Below are 20,719 nucleotides of genomic sequence, written 5' to 3' on the forward strand. Positions count from 1 at the left end.
GACTAAAGAGGAGAATGTGACCAGAAAAGAGAGGACCAATAATATCATACAAATGAGGCAAGGCAGTTCATTTTTCAGTAAATTGTAGATATCATTTAAGACAAGGAAGACTCTAGTTTAGGCAATAAATGATGTCTTCATCATCTTTATCATCATCATCATCATAGTATACATTAACTTGTGATATGAAATGTGGAAACAGAAAACCTGAGGTCAAATCCTAGAGCTGTCATTTATTGCCTGTGTGACCTTGGCTAAGTCAGTTCAATTCTCTAGGCTTCAATTTCCACATCCTCAAAATAGCTACCAGGTTTTTGATTCCACGTGTCCTGTCCCTGCTCTTACTGCCTATGGCTTATTTTATGGAGATAATGTATTGAGGGTGGGATTAGACCTCATAGACATGATGAACATCAGGTGGCAAGGACAGAGACAAGATACATGGCCTCAGAAGCCTGACAGGGGTCTCTTTTTGGAAAAAATCTGGAGAAGTAGTGTGTCCTTGAATGGAGAGAGTGTGGGACTTCAAGTCAAGAAGACCTGAATTCAAATCTTGCCTCAAACACTTACTCGCTGTGTATTCCTGAGCAAATCCCTTAATCTGTTTGCCTCAGTTTCCTTAACTATAAAATGGGGACAATAACAGCCCCTAACTCACAGGGTTGTTGTGAGGATCCAAGAGGTAACATATGTAAAGTGTTTTACATGCCTTAAATCAGTCTATAAATGCTAGATAATATTATTAACAACAATAAAAGTTACCTCAGTATTTCTCTCGCAGTAATGCGTAGACTTCAAGCTTCTCTTCCCTCTAAGAATGTCACCCTGTCAAATCACTCTACCTTCTCTAAACAGGAAAATAGGTCCCAAATCTCTCTAGGAAGTTGATATTATCAACAACTTCCCTTCCTTTTATAAGATGGTAGAGTTCAGGTACTCAACTTTTCAGCCACTTGGTTTTCTTATCCTTATGGTTGAGCATATATGCAACTTCAATCTACTTCTGTTGCTAACTCTCCGTGGCTGGACCCAGACCCTTGTCATCCAGAACATGGGAATACTCCCTCAGGAGCCTTCTGAGGGTCACAAAAACTGTCAAGCCTTGATAGCTTCATGAAATGTCACTAAATCTATTAATTTTCTAGATGGGGGTTTCTTAAACATCAGTTGTCCTGGATTAATGCCTCTGTATCAACAATCGGGCAATGGGAATGTTCAGAAATGAAATTTATTATTATTTGCTACCCTATGTTCTCAAGCTCTAGAAACTCAGTGGGAATTATTGAATTTTATAACTCAGCGAGTAATTAATGAGCATAATTGGAAATATCATAGCTGAATGGTATTATGCACATGGTAGGTGCTTATAGAAGGGGTTGAATAGGGAGTTTCCAGTTTGACTTTATGAGATTATAAGGAGATGTGTTTTGTTTGGGATTTTTATTGATTATCCCTATGGAGGTTGTGTGCATATATTTGTGATGAATTGGATTTGAGACCTGTCAGTTACCCTCAACCTGGTTTAGATGGTCTGTTGAGACAGTTTAACTGGATTGTGGCTCCTGTGCATGCTACAGCTTCTTGGACCCACAGGTGAGAGTTGGGTAACTGTCTGGAAACTAAATGTGGATAAGCAGCCCTGAAAAGGGCATGATGGTTTTTAACACCCCATACACCCAACCCCCTCTTTTTTTATAAACCCAGTACAAAGGAGTAGCTACAACTCACAACATACTGAGCCAACCAATTCATCTCCAAGGGGACCTGGACAGCCTCCAAGGGAAGATTCCATTAAAGACCCGAATGGGCTCTCCTCTTCTCTAACTTCATCTACTTTATCAGTCAGTCAGTCAGTCAATAAACATTTATTTAATACTTCACTGATCAATGATTTATAATGACTAGTTGAATGGAAGAAAAGATGTGTTTTAATATTAATGCTGAGTTTCTTATTGTATGTGATTTACCAGGAAATAAAGATTGGATATTTAACCTCCAAGGTTAGCTCCTCCCAGGCATTTGCCTCTTGAAAACAAATGGGATAAACTTGTCATCTTCAGAAAGGTGCCCAGTTTGATGGTCTTCACTGTCTTGCTTTGAAGAATTACTCTAGAAAGAGACTAGTGTATAAGATGCCTCATAGAGATCAAAGGCTCTAATTTCTGATGTTTGTTTCTATATAAGTAAAATCCATTAAGAATTTTGTAGTCTTACAGCTCTTAGCTCTGGATGCAACATGGATTCACAGTGTTTGCCTTGGCTTCTGCTCTGTATGACTTTCCTTGTGGTCTCTGGCATGGTAAGGAATTGAAAGGCATATGCTACAAGATATATGAAAAATAAAGCAAAAGAAATAAGCTGGCTGGAGGGTAGCAGGTAATATGAACGTTAGAATAACCTCCAAGGGTGGGGAAAAATGGTACCATTAAGATTGGTTTAGCTACTGATTTTTTTCATATGAATCAGTTATGCTTAATGAAAGGAGTGTTTTTTTCAGGACAAGCAGGGAAAATTTACTGTTTGAAATAAAGTGACTGATTGAAGCAGACTGAGAAACAGAAAAGGGGATATAAGGGAGAGAAATAGGAATAGGGGACTAAAAGACTTTGGTGAAGTTTGTTGTTTTTGGTTTTGTTTCACTGTTTCAAAACCAGCTTTTAGTAATATGGAAAAAATGGTAATTTGGTTTTGTTCAATTTTTGGTATTAGCTGATGACAGATTTTAAAAAATAAATTACTTGGATAGACATCTCAATGTGAGTGATTTGGCTGTGGACTGTGAAGAGCCCAGCAGAGTAAATTTTTCTGTCCCTTCATTAGCTTTAGCCCAACATTATGCAGGTAGAGAGGTACCCTGTACCAGCTGAATATGCACAGACAAAACCAAAGCACAAAATCATATTTCAAAGACTTGGAGAGAAACCTGAGGTTCTAAGTTTAAAACAGCAGCCAAATGCTGAGTAAATGATCTTCTTTTTAAAAGTATTTGTTATATATAAAGCATGTCTTAAATTCTACTACTAAAAATGTGTTATTTGTGTGATTTTGTATTTCTCCCTATAGGCATATTCTTAATGTGTGAGACAGCCTTTTGGTGTCAAATATGATGGTGTATTGTGTTCAATGGGCAACCATTTTATAGCATTAATTTGAAATGACCAATTCATTTCTTTTGCTCAAAACAGCCATAATTGAGAATGATTCTGTGTCTCCTATCTTATTTATATGAACCAAAGAAATAGATTGAGGCATAAGCAATTTGCTATTTGGGGACATCTCAACAAAAAAGTTTGCTATTATGTGAATTATTTCAAACTTATTTCTCCCACCTCTACAAAGAAGGAAGGGGGAGCTTCTTCTCATATCACTTCATTGAGGCAAAGGTTTGTCATTATAATTTCACAGTACTGAGTTTCAAATGTTTTGTTGTTGATCTTTATAATTATATTGTGATAGCCATTATGTACATTGTTTTCTTGGTTCTGCTTACTTCTCTTTGTCTCAGTTCATAGAAATCTTCTTATGACATCTCTGGAATTGTTATATTCATAGTTTCTTAGAGCATAGTAATATACCATTATACTCCTTTACTGCAACTTGGCTAACCAGGCTATGGGCATTGAGGTTGTTTTATATTCTTGGGTACTACAAAAAGTACAGTTATTTTATATACATACATATGTGTGTGTGTGTATATATATATATATATATATATATATAATGTGTGTGTGTGTGTGGGGGGCCTTTCTTTTTCCATTCATCTTCTTGGGTTATATGCCTAGCAGTGGGATCTCTGGATCAAAGACTTATGCCTATTTTTATAACTTTCTTCACATTATTCGTAATTACTTTTCCTGGCTAAAGTTAGAGCTCCACCAATTGTGCATTAATGTGCCCTGGAGGATTTTTTGTTTGTGTGTTTCTTTAAAGACAAATACTCATTCAAGTAAAAATTCAGTTTAGATTCTCAGATTTCATGAAAAGTTACCCTGAAGGCAAAGAATCTGTATTAGTGAGGTAGTAAATAAATGCTCTTATTACTATATAGGACTGTGAGATCAAGGGAAGCACTGATAAATCTTTTCTATCATAATAATGTGTTCTCTCTCTCTCTCTCTCTTTTGTTCTTCAGCTAACCCCAGAAAACTTTGGTGAGTCATCTATTGACCTCTATTCTTTTTAGTACTTCTACTGATCCAAGATTTCATTTATGGGCAGGGAAACTGCATGGTAAAGTTGGCAGTGTTGGATCTGGAGTCAAGAAGGCCTGAGTTTTCTCAAAAAAAACTGAATCCTGTTTCAAATACTTCCCACCTATGTGACCCTGGGCAAGACCTTTTTGAAATTAGTATTCCTCCCTATAAAATGTGGTTAATAGCACCTACCTCATAGGGTTGTAGAGGGGGTTGGGTGTATGGGGTGTCATCAAATGAGATAAAATATATAGTGCATTTGAAATATTTAATGTGCTATTTAAATGCTAGCTATTAATATTATTATTCCACTGGTACATGTTATATATAACACCTTTACATTTCAGTGGATGGCTTCATCAGTGGGTATGGTACCCACAATTCATCACCTGGTGGCCAACCCCCTTTTGAGAAGCTTCTCTAAACTTAGCTAGGCTAGACTCTGGACCATAGATTGATGGGCCTACAAACAGAGCCTTTGAGAATCCAGGGTCACAACCAGACCACAATGCGACCTGAGTACAAGCTGAGTTGAGGGAGTTCTAGCCTTACTTTTGTTAAATGAATAAGAAAATAATCATGAATTACAATCATCGCTATTCCTCCTTAATATTTAAATACTATAACCAAAAGCTGAATCACATTATATTCCATGTATCAAGACTTTGTCAGTAACTATAATAACTGGAACCATGTGATTATGATTGAATGGGTAGGGTTTGTGACCAAAATAATGACTGAACGGTGATAACAGCAACAACAATGACAATAATAGTAAAAACAACACATTGCATTTATATAATATTTTAAAGTTTGTGTAGCGCTGAACTTATGAAATATTATTTGATCCTCAGAACAACCTTGTGAGGTAGAATGAAGATGGAAGGAATAAGCATTTATATAGTGCTTACTATGTGCCAGGCAATGTGCTCAACACTTTGTAGACATTATGTCTTTTCATAAGAGAAAAGTTAGTTTTCTAGTTAACTTTCCCCAAAAGGGGATGGATAAGGTAACCACACACATTTAGTTTTACCTGTCACACATAATAATAATATCTACCTAACAGGCAACTATTAGATAGATGTTATTATTAGATCTATCTTTTAGGTAGATGCTATTATTATTATTTTGCAGGACAATGAGGGTTAAGTGACTTGCCCAGGGTCACACAGCTAGTAAGTGTCAAGTGTCTGAGGCCGAATTTGAAATCAGGTTCTCCTGAATCCAGGGCCAGTGCTTTATCCACTGCACCACCTAGCTGGCCCCAGGTAAATGCTATTATTATCCCTATTTTACAGATGATGAAACTGAGGCTCAAAGAGGATGAGATAACCAGAGTCACACAGTTTTTTCATTGATCTCCTTGAGTCATATGCCTAACATTGGAATTTCTGAGTTAAAGGGTATAGACATTTTCATGACTTTCTTCATAGAATTCCAAATTACTTTTCTGAATGACCAGATCAAGACAAGACTCCAGGGATGGTGCATTAATATGACCTATGAGTTTTTTGGTTTGTTTGTTTAAGAGTAAATAATCATTCAAGTAAAAACTCAGTTTAGATTCTCAAATTTCTTGAAGTTTAGTACTCTGAGATACAGTTAGTAAGAGTCTGAGGTTAAATTTGTTCCTAGGTCTACTTAATTGCAAGCCCAGTCCTCCACTCTTTGGGTTTATGCTGCCCCTTGAAATCATTGAAAAGCCTTATATATCATGCTAACAGATCTTCCTGTATTATCTAAATAGTATGTGAGTTGAATGGGCTATTATTTAAGTCCAACCTGAGTGCTCTGAAAAAAAGCTTAAATGAGGGGAACTGCCAGATTAGATGAAGCAAGTCCAACATTCTTCTAATATTCACCTGTACTCATATAGAATCATAAGAACAATGATGGTTTCTGTTCCCTAGGAATTTAGAAAGGAATTCAGGGTTAAGCTGGAAGCTTTGATCTGTGCCATTTACTAAAAGCTTCAGTTTATATCAAAACAGCCACATATGGATGAGACAAGGCTGGCTATGTTAGTTTGCAGTACTCGATTCCAATTTGGTTTCAATTCAGTGCAGCCTTTGTGTATCAGTGGAACTTCTTTCTAGTCTAGTTTTCCATTTGCACAGAGGGAGCTATAATGAACTGTATTGATTTATTCCTAAAGTCAGTCAATGCTCAGGGGAAATAGGAAAACAGACTACACAATGTGACCCTACTAGGACAAGTTATAGTTTCACGATGAGGTGACCTAAAGATTATTTTCACTTCTGAAATATATGTCAAGGTTAACCTCTCTCCTGTGTCTTTTTATTTGTCTTTTTAGTCATAGATGTAGATGGTGGCAAAGATAAGGATATATTTGACATCAATGAAGGTTAGTGGATTCTTTTCTTTTGAAATCCTACATACAGGTGTGGGGTTTTTATAATATCCCATCTTATAATATCAGGTTTTTGTTTTGCCATTTAGCTTTGGGACTGAACCTTTTTGAGGGAGACATCTATCTTCATGAGGTGAGTTTGCATGCTGCAGTGATATCGATGCTTCTTTTTTTTTTAACATATTAAACATTTTTATTTATAGTTTTGAGTTCAAATTTTATCCCTCCTTCCCTCCCCTCCCCCTTCCCTGGGGTGGTAAGCAATCACATATGGGTTATACATGTGTAATTATGTAAAACAGATATCAATGCTTCTATTGGCCAAAGCAAGCTAAAATACTACTGCTCTGAAGCTCATCTACCAGTAAGTATGTTAACCCTAACCAGTGGAGAGGACGCAGAATTAATGGGAATCATTTATCAATGTATCTGTACAAAACCTCATAAACAAATTGTGCTGGAAATAATTACTTGATTCATGTTAATATCACAATCTTTCCCTTACTGTGATTTACTGCAAATTAGTCCCAAGGCCATCATCATTAACAATATGTAATCAGGGTATATTGATCTAAACCTGTTGAGTTTAAAATTCTTTTTTTATTAATAACATGTATTTTTACATTACTTTTATTTCCACATATTTTACTTTCCCCTTTCCATCTCTACCTAACCATTTAAGAATACAGATTCACTAGCACCCTGAGCCTTCTATCTCCTGCTCAGTGCAGTGTGTTCCCAGAAGAAATGTGGCACATGGCTGAGCCACGCACCTTCCATCAGCCACAAAGCAACCAATTCCATCTGTACCAGAACAAGGCATCTTCTACTTTCTGCTGCCAGCCCAATCTCCTAATTAGGATTTGGAAAACCTCTATTGCAAAGAAGAGAAACCCCACTCCTAAAACTTCAGGCTTCCCATTTCCAGCCAAGCCTGTTCTTTGGGGGTAGGAGTAGCACCCTTCACTCAATGATGAACATTCTCATATCTGATAATACACTTCACATTCTAGTGATTCTGAACTCTGGATCATCATCTAAACCTCACTTCAAATCCCCTACTATTGGAGGCCTTATTTCCATGCTCCCTCAACTCTCCCATCCCATCCTAACTTTACCCAGTCCTTCCACTGTGCCCCCTGGAATGCCTGTGCATAGGCATCAAACTTCCCTTCATCTGAATTCTATTCTTTTTCTACTCCCCTCTTCAGCTTCCCACATTATCATTCCACTGAAACTATCCACTTTCTCCAGTGTTACAAATTTAAAGGCCTTTCTCAGTCTCCATTTCTTGGATCAGAGTCTGAAGCCTTTGACAATGTTGATCATTCTCTTCTACTTAATACTCTCTTATCTCTAGATTTCTAAGACACCTTTCTCTCCTGGTTTTCCACCAACCTCTCTGACTGCTCCTTCTCTCTCTCCTTTACTGGATTCTCCTCTGGTTTGTGCCCTTTAACCCTATGTGTCCCTCAGGGTTCTGGCCTAGACCATCTTCTCTTCTCCCTCTAAACTACATCACTTGTTGATCTCATCAGCTCCAAAGAATTTAATTTACCAATCCTACGATGATGGTTCTCAAGCCTACTCTAATCTTTCTGCTGACCTCCAATATCACATTCCCAACTGCCTCTCAGATTCTTTTAACTTGTCTGGTAGACATCAAAAATTCAATCTGTCTAAAAGAGAACTCCATTACCTTTCTTCCTAAAATCCCCCCCACCCCCCCGCCACCTTCCCTACTATTTCAGCAGAGGACAATATTATCCTTCCTGTCCCTTAGGCTCACAATCCTTATGATCTTTCACCCTGGCCCCTCCACCCCAAGCTTGTGAATTTCACCTTTGCAACATCTCTCAAATATAGCCCCTTCCCTCCTTTGACACTGTCACCACTATAATGCAGGCTTTTATCATCTCATGCTTGCAATAGCCTGTGGATCAGTGTTCCTTCCTTAAGTCTCTCCACATTCCAACAATTCTCCATTCAGCCATGAAAGTGATTTTCCTAGGATTCAGATCCAATCATGTCACCTTCCTAGTCAATAAACTACAATTACTTCCCATTACCTCTGGGATCAAATACAAAATGCCCTGGTTAGCATTCAAAGCTCTTCATAACCTTGCCCCCTCTTACATTTCCAGTCTTGTTATACCTTACTCCTTGCACATACTCTTTAATTCAGGGATACTGGCCTCCTGAATGTCCCATGAATATGCCACTCCCATCTCTTGGCTCCAGGCATTTTCTCTAGCTATCTCACATGCCTGGAATATTCTCCCTCTTCCATTTTAACCAGTGACCTGACTGACTTCTTTTAAGTCCCAACTAAAATATCACTTTCTGCAGGAAATCTTTCTGAACCCATTTTAATTCCAGTCCTTTCCCTCTTTTAACTATTTCCTACTTATTATGGATATACCTTGCTTTATATTTTTAGGCTCCTCCCTCTCTCTCTCTCTCTCTCTCTCTCTCTCTCTCTCTCTCTCTCTCTCTCTCTCTCTCTCTCCCTCTTGTTTCCATATTGTCTCCCCCATTAAATTGTATTCTCCTTGAGAACAGGGACTGTATTTTTGCCTCCTTTTGTATCCCTAGTGCTTAGTACAGTTCCTGGCACAGAGTTGGCACTTAATAAATATTTGTTAATTGAAGAATTACTTTTATAAAAGAATAAAAAAGAGAAAGGAGGGAATTGAGTAGACCTGATTGACATATCAATTGAGTCTGACAATGTATGCTATGTTTCATAACCATAGTGCCTCACTTCTACAAGGAAGGGAAAGAGAATTAAATTTTCTCAATTATTTTCCAAGACCAGGCTTCTTGGTCATTTTATATATATATATATATATATAAAAAAGCTTGTTATGTTTACATCAGGTTGTCAACCTAGAAGATTTTAGTTATGTGATAAAACTGTACTAATTCAGATTAATTGAAGAAAGATCAGTTCAAATTAGTTGATTTTAATATTTTATTAATTTCAAGCAATCAATTTGTCAATCAATAATCATTTATTAAGTCTTAATATGTTTTAGGTACCACACTAGGAATTGGGGTGACAAAAAAGAAAAAGAACAAAGAAAATATTTATCCTCAGGGAATCTAAGATAATAAAATGTTACTTCATAGAGATACTACCAGACCCATCTGATGAAAAGGCCTAAATAATGGTCATCGGTAATTGGTACATTGATGAAAATAGGCATAGCTAAAATAGGGTTTGAGAATACTTAAAAAAGTTTATTTACTCAACTACTATAAATATAACCCTCCCTTTTTTAACACTTTTTTTTGTGTGAGGTAATTGGGGTTAAGTGACTTCCCCAGGGTCACATAGCTAGTAAGTGCCAAGTGTCTGATGCTGGATTTGAACTCAGGTCTTCCTGACTCCAGGGCCAGTGCTCTATCCACTGTGCCACCTAGTTGTACCCCACCTTTTTTTTAACACTTAAAAAAAATAAACTCCATTTTCACAGTGCAGTGGTAAACTTTTAACTTAGCATATGTCTGAATGACCACAAATTCTGAAACAGTATAGCTCAAATTAATGCGCTTTTGCCATAATTTTCTCCTTGTGGATAATTATTTAGTTTTTCTGCCAATGGTGATTGGATCTCTCCCATAATCATTGCTAAACATAAGCTTTGCATGCCTCTTTTAAATTGTCCTACCAAAAAATTAAGTGCTACTGATGCATTATTCTCCTACTGACCTCTTACAGAATTGCTGGGAAATTACATTTATACACCTGCAAATGATTTGTTTTCCCTGTTGGTTGGGAGATCCCTAAACAACCTTTCCTCTTGGGACAAAAACTTATTCTTCCCCAAGTAGTGGCCTAATCTTGACATAAGCACACCCTGAGTTTATTTTCCTTTTCAGAGAGACAGAGGTTCCTTTATTGGTGATGAATATAGATGGCCTCACATCATCCCTTATGTCCTTGAAGATAGTCTGGGTAGGTATATAATTTTGGATAGAATTCTTGTCCCTTTACTCTCTATCCCAAACTCTGGCCTTGTTTAAACTCCAGGCTGTAGGTGACAGGAGCTGTTGAGTTCAGACCCACTTTAGTTGAAGATAGAAAGACGTTTTTGCTTTCACCTTAGAATGGAGCTGGGGAGAGAAATGGAAGCAGGTACAAAAAATCATAAATTTGGCTCTATTGTCCAGTTTCATAAGAAGAAGCTATGATTGCCAAAGTCCCTCCTAGTCATCAGATTTCTAAAACCTATGACTTATAGGTACATGGCTCCTCTCTAGAATTAATGAAATGGAAAACTGAGATGTTTGGTCAGGTGCATTGAATATAAATACTCAGAAGCCTGGACATAAACGTATTACTATATAATTTTTGGGGGGGGGGGCAATGAGAGTTAAGTGACTTACCCAAGGTCACACAGCTAGTAAGTGTCAAGCATTTGAGGCCAAATTTGAACTCAGGTCCTCCTGAATCCAGGGCCTGTGCTTTATCTACTACACCACTTAGCTACCCACTATATAAAATTTTTTAAAAATTTAGTCAGTTTTTCAAAACAACTATCAGAAGAGCCTGTTAGAATCTCACCTGTTTATTTTCATGGATGGAGGTTTCTAAAACTGAACATATTTGGGGGCAGCTAGGTGGCACAGTGGATAGAGCACTGGTCCTGGATTCAGGAGGACCTGAGTTCAAATCTGGCCTCAGACACTTAACACTTACTAGCTGTGTGACGCTGGGCAAGTCACTTAACCCCAATTTCCTCACTAAAAAAAAAGAAAGAAAGAAGAAAGAAAGAAAGAAAGAAAGAAAGAAAGAAAGAAAGAAAGAAAGAAAGAAAGAAAGAAAGAAAGAAAAATGGAACATATTTTACCCCACCTTCCTTTGGAATTAGGGAAACAGGAAGGTTGCAATGGAAGGAGCACTGAACCCACATGGAATCCAAAGATTCAAATCCTTCTTGCTACTTACTGCTTGTGTGACCTTGGGCAATAATAATAATAGTAGTAGTTAGTTACACTTTAAGGTTTCCAAGCTGATTTATAAATATTATTTCATTTGTTCCTCATAATAACCCTTGGAGGTAGTTGCAATTATAAGACCCATCTTGCAGGTGAGGAATGTGTGGCAACCAGAAATTAAATACCTTGCCCAGAGTTATCCAGCTGGATAGTATGTGACTGGATTTAAATTCAGCTCTTTCTGACTCCAGGCCCATCACTCTAACCATTGCGCCATCTATCAGCCAATGACATAGTCAGTCACTTAACCTTTGTGATTTTCAGTTCTTCATGTGTCAAATAGAAGGATTGGAGTATATGATCACTCAGTCCCCTTCCAGCCAAGATCAATGACATGGATGGTTGATGGATGCTCACAGAGCCATTTGTACCTCTCTTATGTGCTTCTATACTTCTTTGTATTTTCTCCTTCAGCAAAGACTTCCTCTAATTCCTCCTTGTGGTGTGGAGGTGACTCTAGTTTCTCAAAGGTTATTTTAGTGCTACCTACACAAGCAATATCAGGTCCTATCAAAGTGGAAAGGTTTCCTATTTGAAGATAGTAACAAACTCTCTGTCATGTAAATAACAGCCTGGTTGATTTTGGAAAGACTTTTTATCAGATTACTTTCAAAGTGATGATTTTGCTGTCACAGAAGACCACAAACTAGGCTATAGAGGGTTTGTGACCCATGTCTATGACAGGTATGACCTCTTGGACAAAATAATAGAACCTAGGGGCAGCTAGGTGGTGCAGTGGATAAAGCACCAACCCTGGATTCAGGAGGACCTGAGTCTGATACACTTGACACTTACTAGCTGTGTGACCCTGGGAAGTCACTTAACCCTCATTGCCCTGCCAAAAACAAACAAACAAAAAACCCCAAAATAACAGAACCTTGAAGTGTTCAAAATTTTGAAATAAGTTTATATCTCACAACCCTCTATAGCATTACAAACTTCATAAGGGCATAGACAATGGCTTATTCAAATTTTCTAACTCCTTGAACATCAAAGTATGTTAAATACGGTAGGAACTTAATAAATAATTGTTGCTAAGTAGCTAATAACTGGGGCAGCTCGGTGGCGCAGTGGATAGAGCACCGGCCCTGGAGTCAGGAGGACCTGAGTTCAAATCCGACCTCAGATACTTAACACTTACCAGCTGTGTGACCCTGGGCAAGTCACTTAACCCCAATTGCCTCACTAAAAAACAAAACAAAACAAAACAAAACAAGTAGCTAATAACTGCCACAGAATGTATTGATACTAGCTTTTTAAAGGGTAGAGTGCTCTATTTTAAAATATATCTGTGTTTTAAAGTGTATTTATTTATATACTACAGAAATGGGAGAACTTAGAGAAATTAACAGGTGGAAAGCCATGGAATAAATTATTTATTTTACTGGGAAATTTATATTGAGGGTTGTTCAATTCAGGGATGATAGTTTTATACTGTTATTGATTGAAATATCACTGTTTTGATTTCATGAACTCACTCTTGGGAATACAAACCTATCTACAGCCTCTCATTCTCTGAGATTCTTGTCCCTTGCCTACCCCTTAGTACTACACAGAGGGGCTATTTTCTGGAAATTAGATGCCTTCCTTTAGGTCTCAATATCATATGGATGAGACTGCAACCCTTGAACTGTCCATCTTTTATTTCTCCTTTTGCTACCTGCCCAATCCTCTTTTTTTTTTTAGATGATGTATCTTAAGCAAAATAGTATTCCATAAGTCACTATTGGTTATCTATTGCAGCCCATATACACACTTTATCTTTCCATTGAAATTTGTGTCACTGAAAAATTTTATTCTTTAGAAATTGTGATACCCTATGATTAGCAGCCATGTTGCATCAAAATATACTTCAAAAATGTGGCACTAAAATATCCATTGTAGTGTCAAGGACAAGGTTAGGATAATTGACAGTGCTGTATGATCTAAACCCAATCTAGTCTGTCATCTTTCTTCCCTTCTGTTCTAAGCAAAATACTGTCCTTTTTTTTGATGGGTTGGCAGCTTTGTCATAATCTGGGTAATGCACAATACTTCTTTCACTTGGATTTTTTTGTATAGATTTGATCATTTATATTTTTGCAATAGCCAAGGATTTCATTCACTTATCACAGATTTTTGTAGTATCTTAATATTTGAATGGGAGATACTTTGTTAGAAGAGATTTTATAAAGCTGTGTTTTATATTATCAAGTATTGATAGAGTATTTTTGCTAATTAATAAACAAAGCAATATTTTGTAATGTCTGTACCTTCCCATCTATTATAAGGCTGTGGATGTGTGTTCTGCAATAGGAAATAATCTACAAAACATTGCCAGTTCCCATTTCATATTTCCAACAAGATTACCCTATAGCATATTTTCATAAAGATTTAATAAAGATTAGAAAGTAAATATGTGGTTCAGTAATTACTAGTATCTTCTTGGTTGCCATTTGGGCAATACAATAATACGGTTAATAATTTTTTTCTTTTTCTTTTTGTATTCTCTCTCATCTGAGATACATTAAAAATCAGCGCCTCTAAAATGGTGTTGTCTTCAGCATGAATTTCTTCTGTATATGTTTAGTCTGCTCCAGCCACTCTTCATGACTTCATTTTCTTAAGTACTATTTATCATATGCCCCATTGGGACAAGGGTAAGGAATGAGCAAAGAAAACAAAGAGGTAGGAGATAAAGAGGTAGAAGGAGAAGTAGGAGGACATATTATCTCTGAAGCAAAGGGAAGAGAAAAGGTGAAGAAGGGGGCACCATCTCTAGTGTCAGAAGCTGCGGAGTCCAACAAAGATAAGACCTGTATAAAATGAGTACATGATTTAGACATAAAGAGTGATACCATAGGTAAATTAGGAAAGGAGAGATAGTCTACCTCTCAGATCTATGGAGAGAAGAAGAATTTATAACCAAACAAAAGACAGAGGGTATTATGAAATGCAAAATGGATGATTTTGATTACATTAAATTAAAAAGGTTTTGTACAAACAGAAGCAATGCAGCCAAAATTAGAAGGGAGGCAAAAAGCTGGGAAACAATTTTTACAGCCAATGTTTCTGAAAAAGGACTTATTTCTAAAATATATAGGGAACTAAATCAAATTTATAAGAATCCATGACTACTCATGTATAACTTATTTTGAATTGCTTGAGTTCTTGTGGGTGAGGAGTGGGAATGGAGGGGGGAAGAGAAATTGGAACACAAAGTTTTAAAAAAATTGATGTTAAAATTTTGTTTTTATATATATTTTGGAAAATAAAATTCTATTTTTAAAAAAAGAATACAAGTCGTTCCCCAATTGAGAAATGGTCAATGGATATGAACAGGCAGTTTTCAGATAAAAAAATCAAAGCTATCTATTGCATTATGAAAAAATGCTCTAAATCACTATTGATTAGAGAAATGCAAATTAAAACAACTCTGAGGTACCACCTCACACCTATCAGATTGGCTAATATGACAAAAAAGGAAAATAATAAATATTGGAGAAGCTGTGGAAAAATTGGAACACCAATGCATTGTTGGTGGAGTTGTGAACTAATCTAACCTTTTTGGAGAGCAATTTGGATCTATGCCCAAAGAGCTATAAAACTGCATACCCTTTGACCCAGCAATTCCACTACTATGTCTATATCTCAAAGAGATCATAAAAAAGAAAAAGGACCCACATGTGCAAAAATATTTATAGCTGCTCTTTTTGTGGTGGCAAAGAATTGGAAATTGAGGGGATGCCCATCAATTGGGGAATGGCTAAACAAGTCGTGGTATATTAATGTAATGGAATATTATTGTGCTGAAAGAAACAATAAGCCGGTGGATTTCAGAAAAACCTGGAAAGACATGAATTGATGCTGAGTGAAATGAGCAGAACCAGAACATTGTACACAGTATCAACAACATTGTGTGATGATCGATTGTGATAAACTTAACTCTTTTCAACAATACAATGATCCAAGATAATTTCAAAGGACTCATGATGGAAAAATGCTCTCCACATCCAGAAAAAAAGAACTGTGGAATCTGGATATAGATTGAACCATACTGTTTCTACTTTGTTTTTGTTTTTTGAAGTTTTTCCCTTTTGTACTGATTCTTTCGCAACATGACTAATGCAGAAATATATTTGATGCAATTGTATATATCTAACTTATATTGGATTACTTGTTGTCTTGGGGAAGGGGGGAGGAAAAGGAGGGAGGGAGAAAAATTTGGAATTAGAAATCTTATAAAGACAAATGATGAAAACTCTCTACATGTAACTGGAAAATAATAAAATACTTGTATGATTTTTTTTAAAAGATAAGACCTGATAAAGAACCTTTAGGTTGACCACTGGTGGCCTTTGAGAGACCAGTTTTAACACAGGGCAGGGAAAAGTCCAGCTCTAAAACTAGGATCCTATTGGTGGTTAACAGTCACTGTTTTTGTTTCCTTTTTTCCTTCAGAAATTAATTCTAAAGGAATTATCCTGCAGGCGTTTGAACGGTACCGCTTAAAAACCTGCATTGACTTTAAACCATGGGAAGGAGAAGAGGACTATATTTCACTGTTCAAAGGACAAGGGTAAGAGAAAGGCGTGACATTCTAAGAATTTCCTGAAAACAGAGGGCCTCTTGCATGTTGTAAATCAAAGCAATTAACCTCAGGTCCTGATCTTTATGTGATTCAGATGTTTGGCTTGTGTGTGGAAAGTAGCTCAGGGAGACAGGGAAGAGGCAGTGGACCAACTCTAATTTGAAAAAATAAAAATTAAAATAAGATCGGAAGATTATTACATGCTTATGTCTAATACTTACAGCTCCAAAAGCTAGTATCAATAAGGAAAGAAGTATTTCCCTCCTTCTTTTCCTCCCTCCCTCATTCCCTCTCTTCTTTCTCTCCTTCCTTTCTTCTCTTCCTCCTTTGATCATTTCATTCCTAACTCTTTTCCTTCCTTCCTTTCTTCCTGCTATCATTCCTGCCATTCTCTTCCTTCTTTCTTCTCTCTCTACTTTCCTCCTTTTTTCTTCCTAAAATACTATTTCTTGATCCATTTTTTTCACATCACAGTCATTTCACTGCCTCACCATATTGAACATTCCATTATGAAAAAGAAAACCAACACAAACATCTATCTGATAGCCACATCAGATGATGTATGTAATAGTTCACTTCTCTACATTTCTGTCTATCTTTCCAGGTATTTTGGTCAAGCTGATATGATTGCTCTTCCTCCTGTATAGCATTCCATGTCCTGTCTCCCTGTCTTTGTACAGACTCTCCCCAATTCCTGAAATGCCTTCTCTCTTCACACCTGCCTCTTAAAATCCATAACTTCCTTCAAACTTCAGCTCTAGACATATCCTTATGAAATGTTTCCTGATTCTGTCAGTTGTTAGTTCTATCCTCCTCCCATTGCTTTGCATATATTTCTTATATTTGTACATAGTCTTAGAATATTCGCTCCTTTCAGGCAAAGTCTTCTTCATTTGTCACTCTGTATCTCTTGTGTTAGTTGGGTAGGCACTATGTGCATGACACATAGTAGGAACTCAGAAAGTGAATCACAGAATGATATAATTTCAGAATTGGAAGGCACCTCTACAGCCTCCTAGTCCAACTCATAGCCAAAAGGAATTCCTATGGTCACACACTTGCCAAGTAGTCATTTAACCTCTTCTTGAAGAACTTCAATGAGGAGCAACTCACAATCTCATGAAACTAGGTAGCTGTTTGAACTTTTGGACAGCACTAATTCTTAGGAAAAAATTTCCTGGCATGAGACTTAAATTTGCTTCTTTGTATCTTCTCATTGTTTCCAGTTCAACACTTCGAAGTACATTTCTTCTACGTGACACCTCTTGAAATCATTGAACACAGCTCTCATATCCCCCATGAATCTTTTCTTCTCTAGGCTAAAGCTTGACATTTCCTGATATGAAAAACTCGGTATATGTCATCATTCTTGTTGGCTGGATTCTCCAGAAGCTGCAATCCAAGATGTAATGTGTGTGTGTGTGTGTTTTGTTAGTCATTTCAAACTACCAAGTTATACTGACATTATAGTTCTTTCAAATCCTCAATATTTTTTAGAGAAACTTCTGTATAACCATGCTTTTCCCTCTCCAACCTCATTTTTGCTTGTGAAGTTGATTTCTTTTTAACTCCCATATAAAATATCACATTTATCCCTATTAAATTTAGTCTTATCAGATTAACTCCAATGCTCTGCAAAGGTTTTTTTGGGGTTTTGGATATTGTTATCCAGTAGGTTAGCTATCCCTCCCAGCTTTTTGTCATTCATAAATTTCATGATCATGCCATCTTTACTTTTAGTCAAGAAAATGATTGATAAAAATATTAAACTTCACAGGACCACTCCCCAGGACCCTTCACTGGAGACTTCTTTCCAAGTTGACATTGAACATTAATGTCGGTTCTTTCCATTTGACCATTCAAGCTGTTCTGAGTTTAACAGTATTATGATATAATTCACACCCGTCTTTGCTTCGAGATAGTATTTTATTAAGTGTTTTCCTAAAATCTAGACAGCACAACCCTTGTTTACTTTGTAGAGTTACTTTAACCAATTTATTCAACATAGTTATTGATTGCCTATAATGTACAAGATCTTAAGCTAGGAACTTACTAAATATTCTCTATTTGAGATCATTTATTTGTCAATGGGTAAACTGGGAAGTTTTCGTTCATGATTTCTTGAAGTGCAGTGTCCAGGCTTTAAAACTTATCCTCCTTGATCTCTTGTCCAGGTCAGTTTTTTAATAAGAAATTTAATTTTTTTTCTATTTTTAATAATCTTTTGATTTTGCTCTACTACTTCTTGCTACTTCCTGGAGTCACCGATATATTTCATATATTCTAGTTTTTAGGGAGTCTTTATGTATATAGTTAACTATTTTCTCTTTTAGAGTATTTATTATTTTTCTAGTTCATTTCTCCAGGTCTTTGATTGAATTTTTCATCTTCATTTCTTCTAGGCATTCATATAGTCATTGTAGAAAATGCATTTTTCCTTTTAATCTTTGCTTGCAGTTGTTATGGAGCTACTCTCTTCTTGTGGCATGGATTTGGGGATATCGATGGACCTATAAAACTTTTTTAGTAGTCTATGTATTCTATTTATTTATTTTCCTTGTCTTAGTTCCTGAATTGGCAAGGACCAGGACCATATTCTATCTCCTGTTTTTGGTTGAAATAGTCTACCTTGATTAATCTCAGTCTGTTTCACCTAGGTTCCTATCCTGACCTCCACCTTCTATACTAATACACACACTACAGATAGTAGGTTTTATGTTTTTATTTATCTTTAAGGGTCAGAGTCAGGGGCAGCTAGGTGGCGCAGTGGATAAAGCACCGGCCCTGGATTCAGGAGGACCTGAGTTCAAATCCGGCCTCAGACACTTAACACTTACTAGCTGTGTGACCCTGCGCAAGTCACTTAACCCTCATTGCCCTAAAAAGAAAAACAAAAAAGTTAAAAAGGGTCAGAGCCCTGGAATCTTCATGGTCTTCTTTGGTATCTCAGGACAGAGTGTTGGAATTTTAGTACCTGGGCACTTGACTTGACCCATTCACAATAGTACAAGTCCCACACTTATCACTGCATTTTACTTCTCAGGTCTATATTGTAGATTTTCTACCACTCTTGGGCTTTTTTTGTGGGAACTCTGCTCTTTCCCCCTTAATGGTTATAATTATCTGGCCAATTTCTGGTCATGTTGCTAATGCATCTGTGAATTCTTATTTGAGGGCTAATGTTTATTGTTTAACTATGCCAAGTAATCATGCTACTTAGTATTTTCTCCAGAAGTGGTGTAGCCTTTGAATTTAATGTTAATCATCACCCAATACCACATCAGTCATCCTACCTCTTTGTTCCTTGTTTTTTGGTGCTATTCTTCAGTAAGAAATAGACATATTGATAAAGAAATATTTTCTATAGGTACCATCTCTGGCACAATCACATTCTTCTATGAAAACTTTCTTTCACTAATTGAATTGCCTCCTCTTTTTCTCTTCTTTACCTCTCCATTATTTTGCTGTAAATAATCCAGATTTGGGGTTATTGGGGTTCTTCATTGCTTCTTTTTCTTTTTTTCTATTCATCTTCCTTTCACCCACTTTACTGTTTGTTAGTTCCTTCATTAGTGCATGAGCTGGAGCAGGGAGAAGAGTTGAAGGTGGAATTGATCAGTTCTATTATTTGTTAGCTTTTATGCCTGGCAAAAGGTTGGGGTGAAGAGTAATTTGAAAATAATGATTGAATTGAAGCTTAGAGATCAGGGAAACACAACTGGACTACATTGTCAGTTATCTTACCACTTTATGCCTTGTTTTTAGGTGCTTTTCTTCAATTGGAAATGAGCACGTTGGCAAGCAACATATTTCCATAGGAGACCATTGTGACACAGTAGGTATAGTTCAACATGAACTCCTCCATGCCCTGGGATTCGTGCATGAACAGTCCCGTTCTGATCGAGATGACTATATTATCATAATGAGAGACAAAATTAAGCCAGGTATTATTTCCTCACTTGTTTTTCTTTTTGTATGAAAGTCTAGGACTAGAGGCAAAAAGGGTGTGTGTGTGTGTGTGTGTGTGTGTGTGTGTGTGTGTGTGTGTGTGTGCTTTCAGTCATCTGTGGGTAAACAAACTTTATTAAGTGCTGATTTTCTACTAAATACTAACAATAAAAATAAAAAAAAAATGGCAACTGTCCTCACAGAGTTCACAATCTAATGAGATAACATGCAAACAACTATTTACATAAGAAGTATACGCAATGTAGATGGAAGGTACTCTCACAGAGAAAGTATTAGCAATTGAGAAAACTTGTTTACAGAAGGTAAAATTTGAGCTGAGTCTTAAAGGCAGCGAGGGAAACTAGCAGGCTGAATAAAAGAGGCTGAGAATTTTAGGCTTGGGGGATAGCCAGTGAAAATGCACAGAGTCAGGAAATGGAGTGTCATGTTTAAGGAACAGCAAGAAGGCCATTATCATTGGACCATCAAGGAACTGGGGTGAGTGTGGAATAAAGAATAAGAAGATTGTAAAGGTAGGAAGGGGACAGGTTGTCAAGAACTTTAAAAGCCAAACAAGGGATTTTATGTTTGATTCTGAGATAATAGGAAGCTGGATAAGTAGATAAAGGA

The 20,719-nt window shown here is 36.8% G+C and overlaps 1 protein-coding gene across 1 annotated transcript in view; it reads left to right on the forward strand.

The window, feature by feature from the left end:
• Positions 1 to 2,236: 2,236 nt before the first annotated feature.
• Positions 2,237 to 20,719, forward strand: part of LOC122747993 (meprin A subunit beta-like) — an 80,793-nt gene continuing 62,310 nt past the window's right edge. The window contains 7 exon segments of the mRNA XM_043993743.1: positions 2,237 to 2,299; positions 4,133 to 4,151; positions 6,511 to 6,561; positions 6,657 to 6,700; positions 10,453 to 10,528; positions 16,012 to 16,129; positions 19,907 to 20,085. Coding sequence (XP_043849678.1) covers positions 2,237 to 2,299; positions 4,133 to 4,151; positions 6,511 to 6,561; positions 6,657 to 6,700; positions 10,453 to 10,528; positions 16,012 to 16,129; positions 19,907 to 20,085 — 550 coding nt within the window.

This window comes from Dromiciops gliroides, chromosome 1 (genome assembly GCF_019393635.1).
Source record: "Dromiciops gliroides isolate mDroGli1 chromosome 1, mDroGli1.pri, whole genome shotgun sequence".
Taxonomy (NCBI): domain Eukaryota; kingdom Metazoa; phylum Chordata; class Mammalia; order Microbiotheria; family Microbiotheriidae; genus Dromiciops; species Dromiciops gliroides.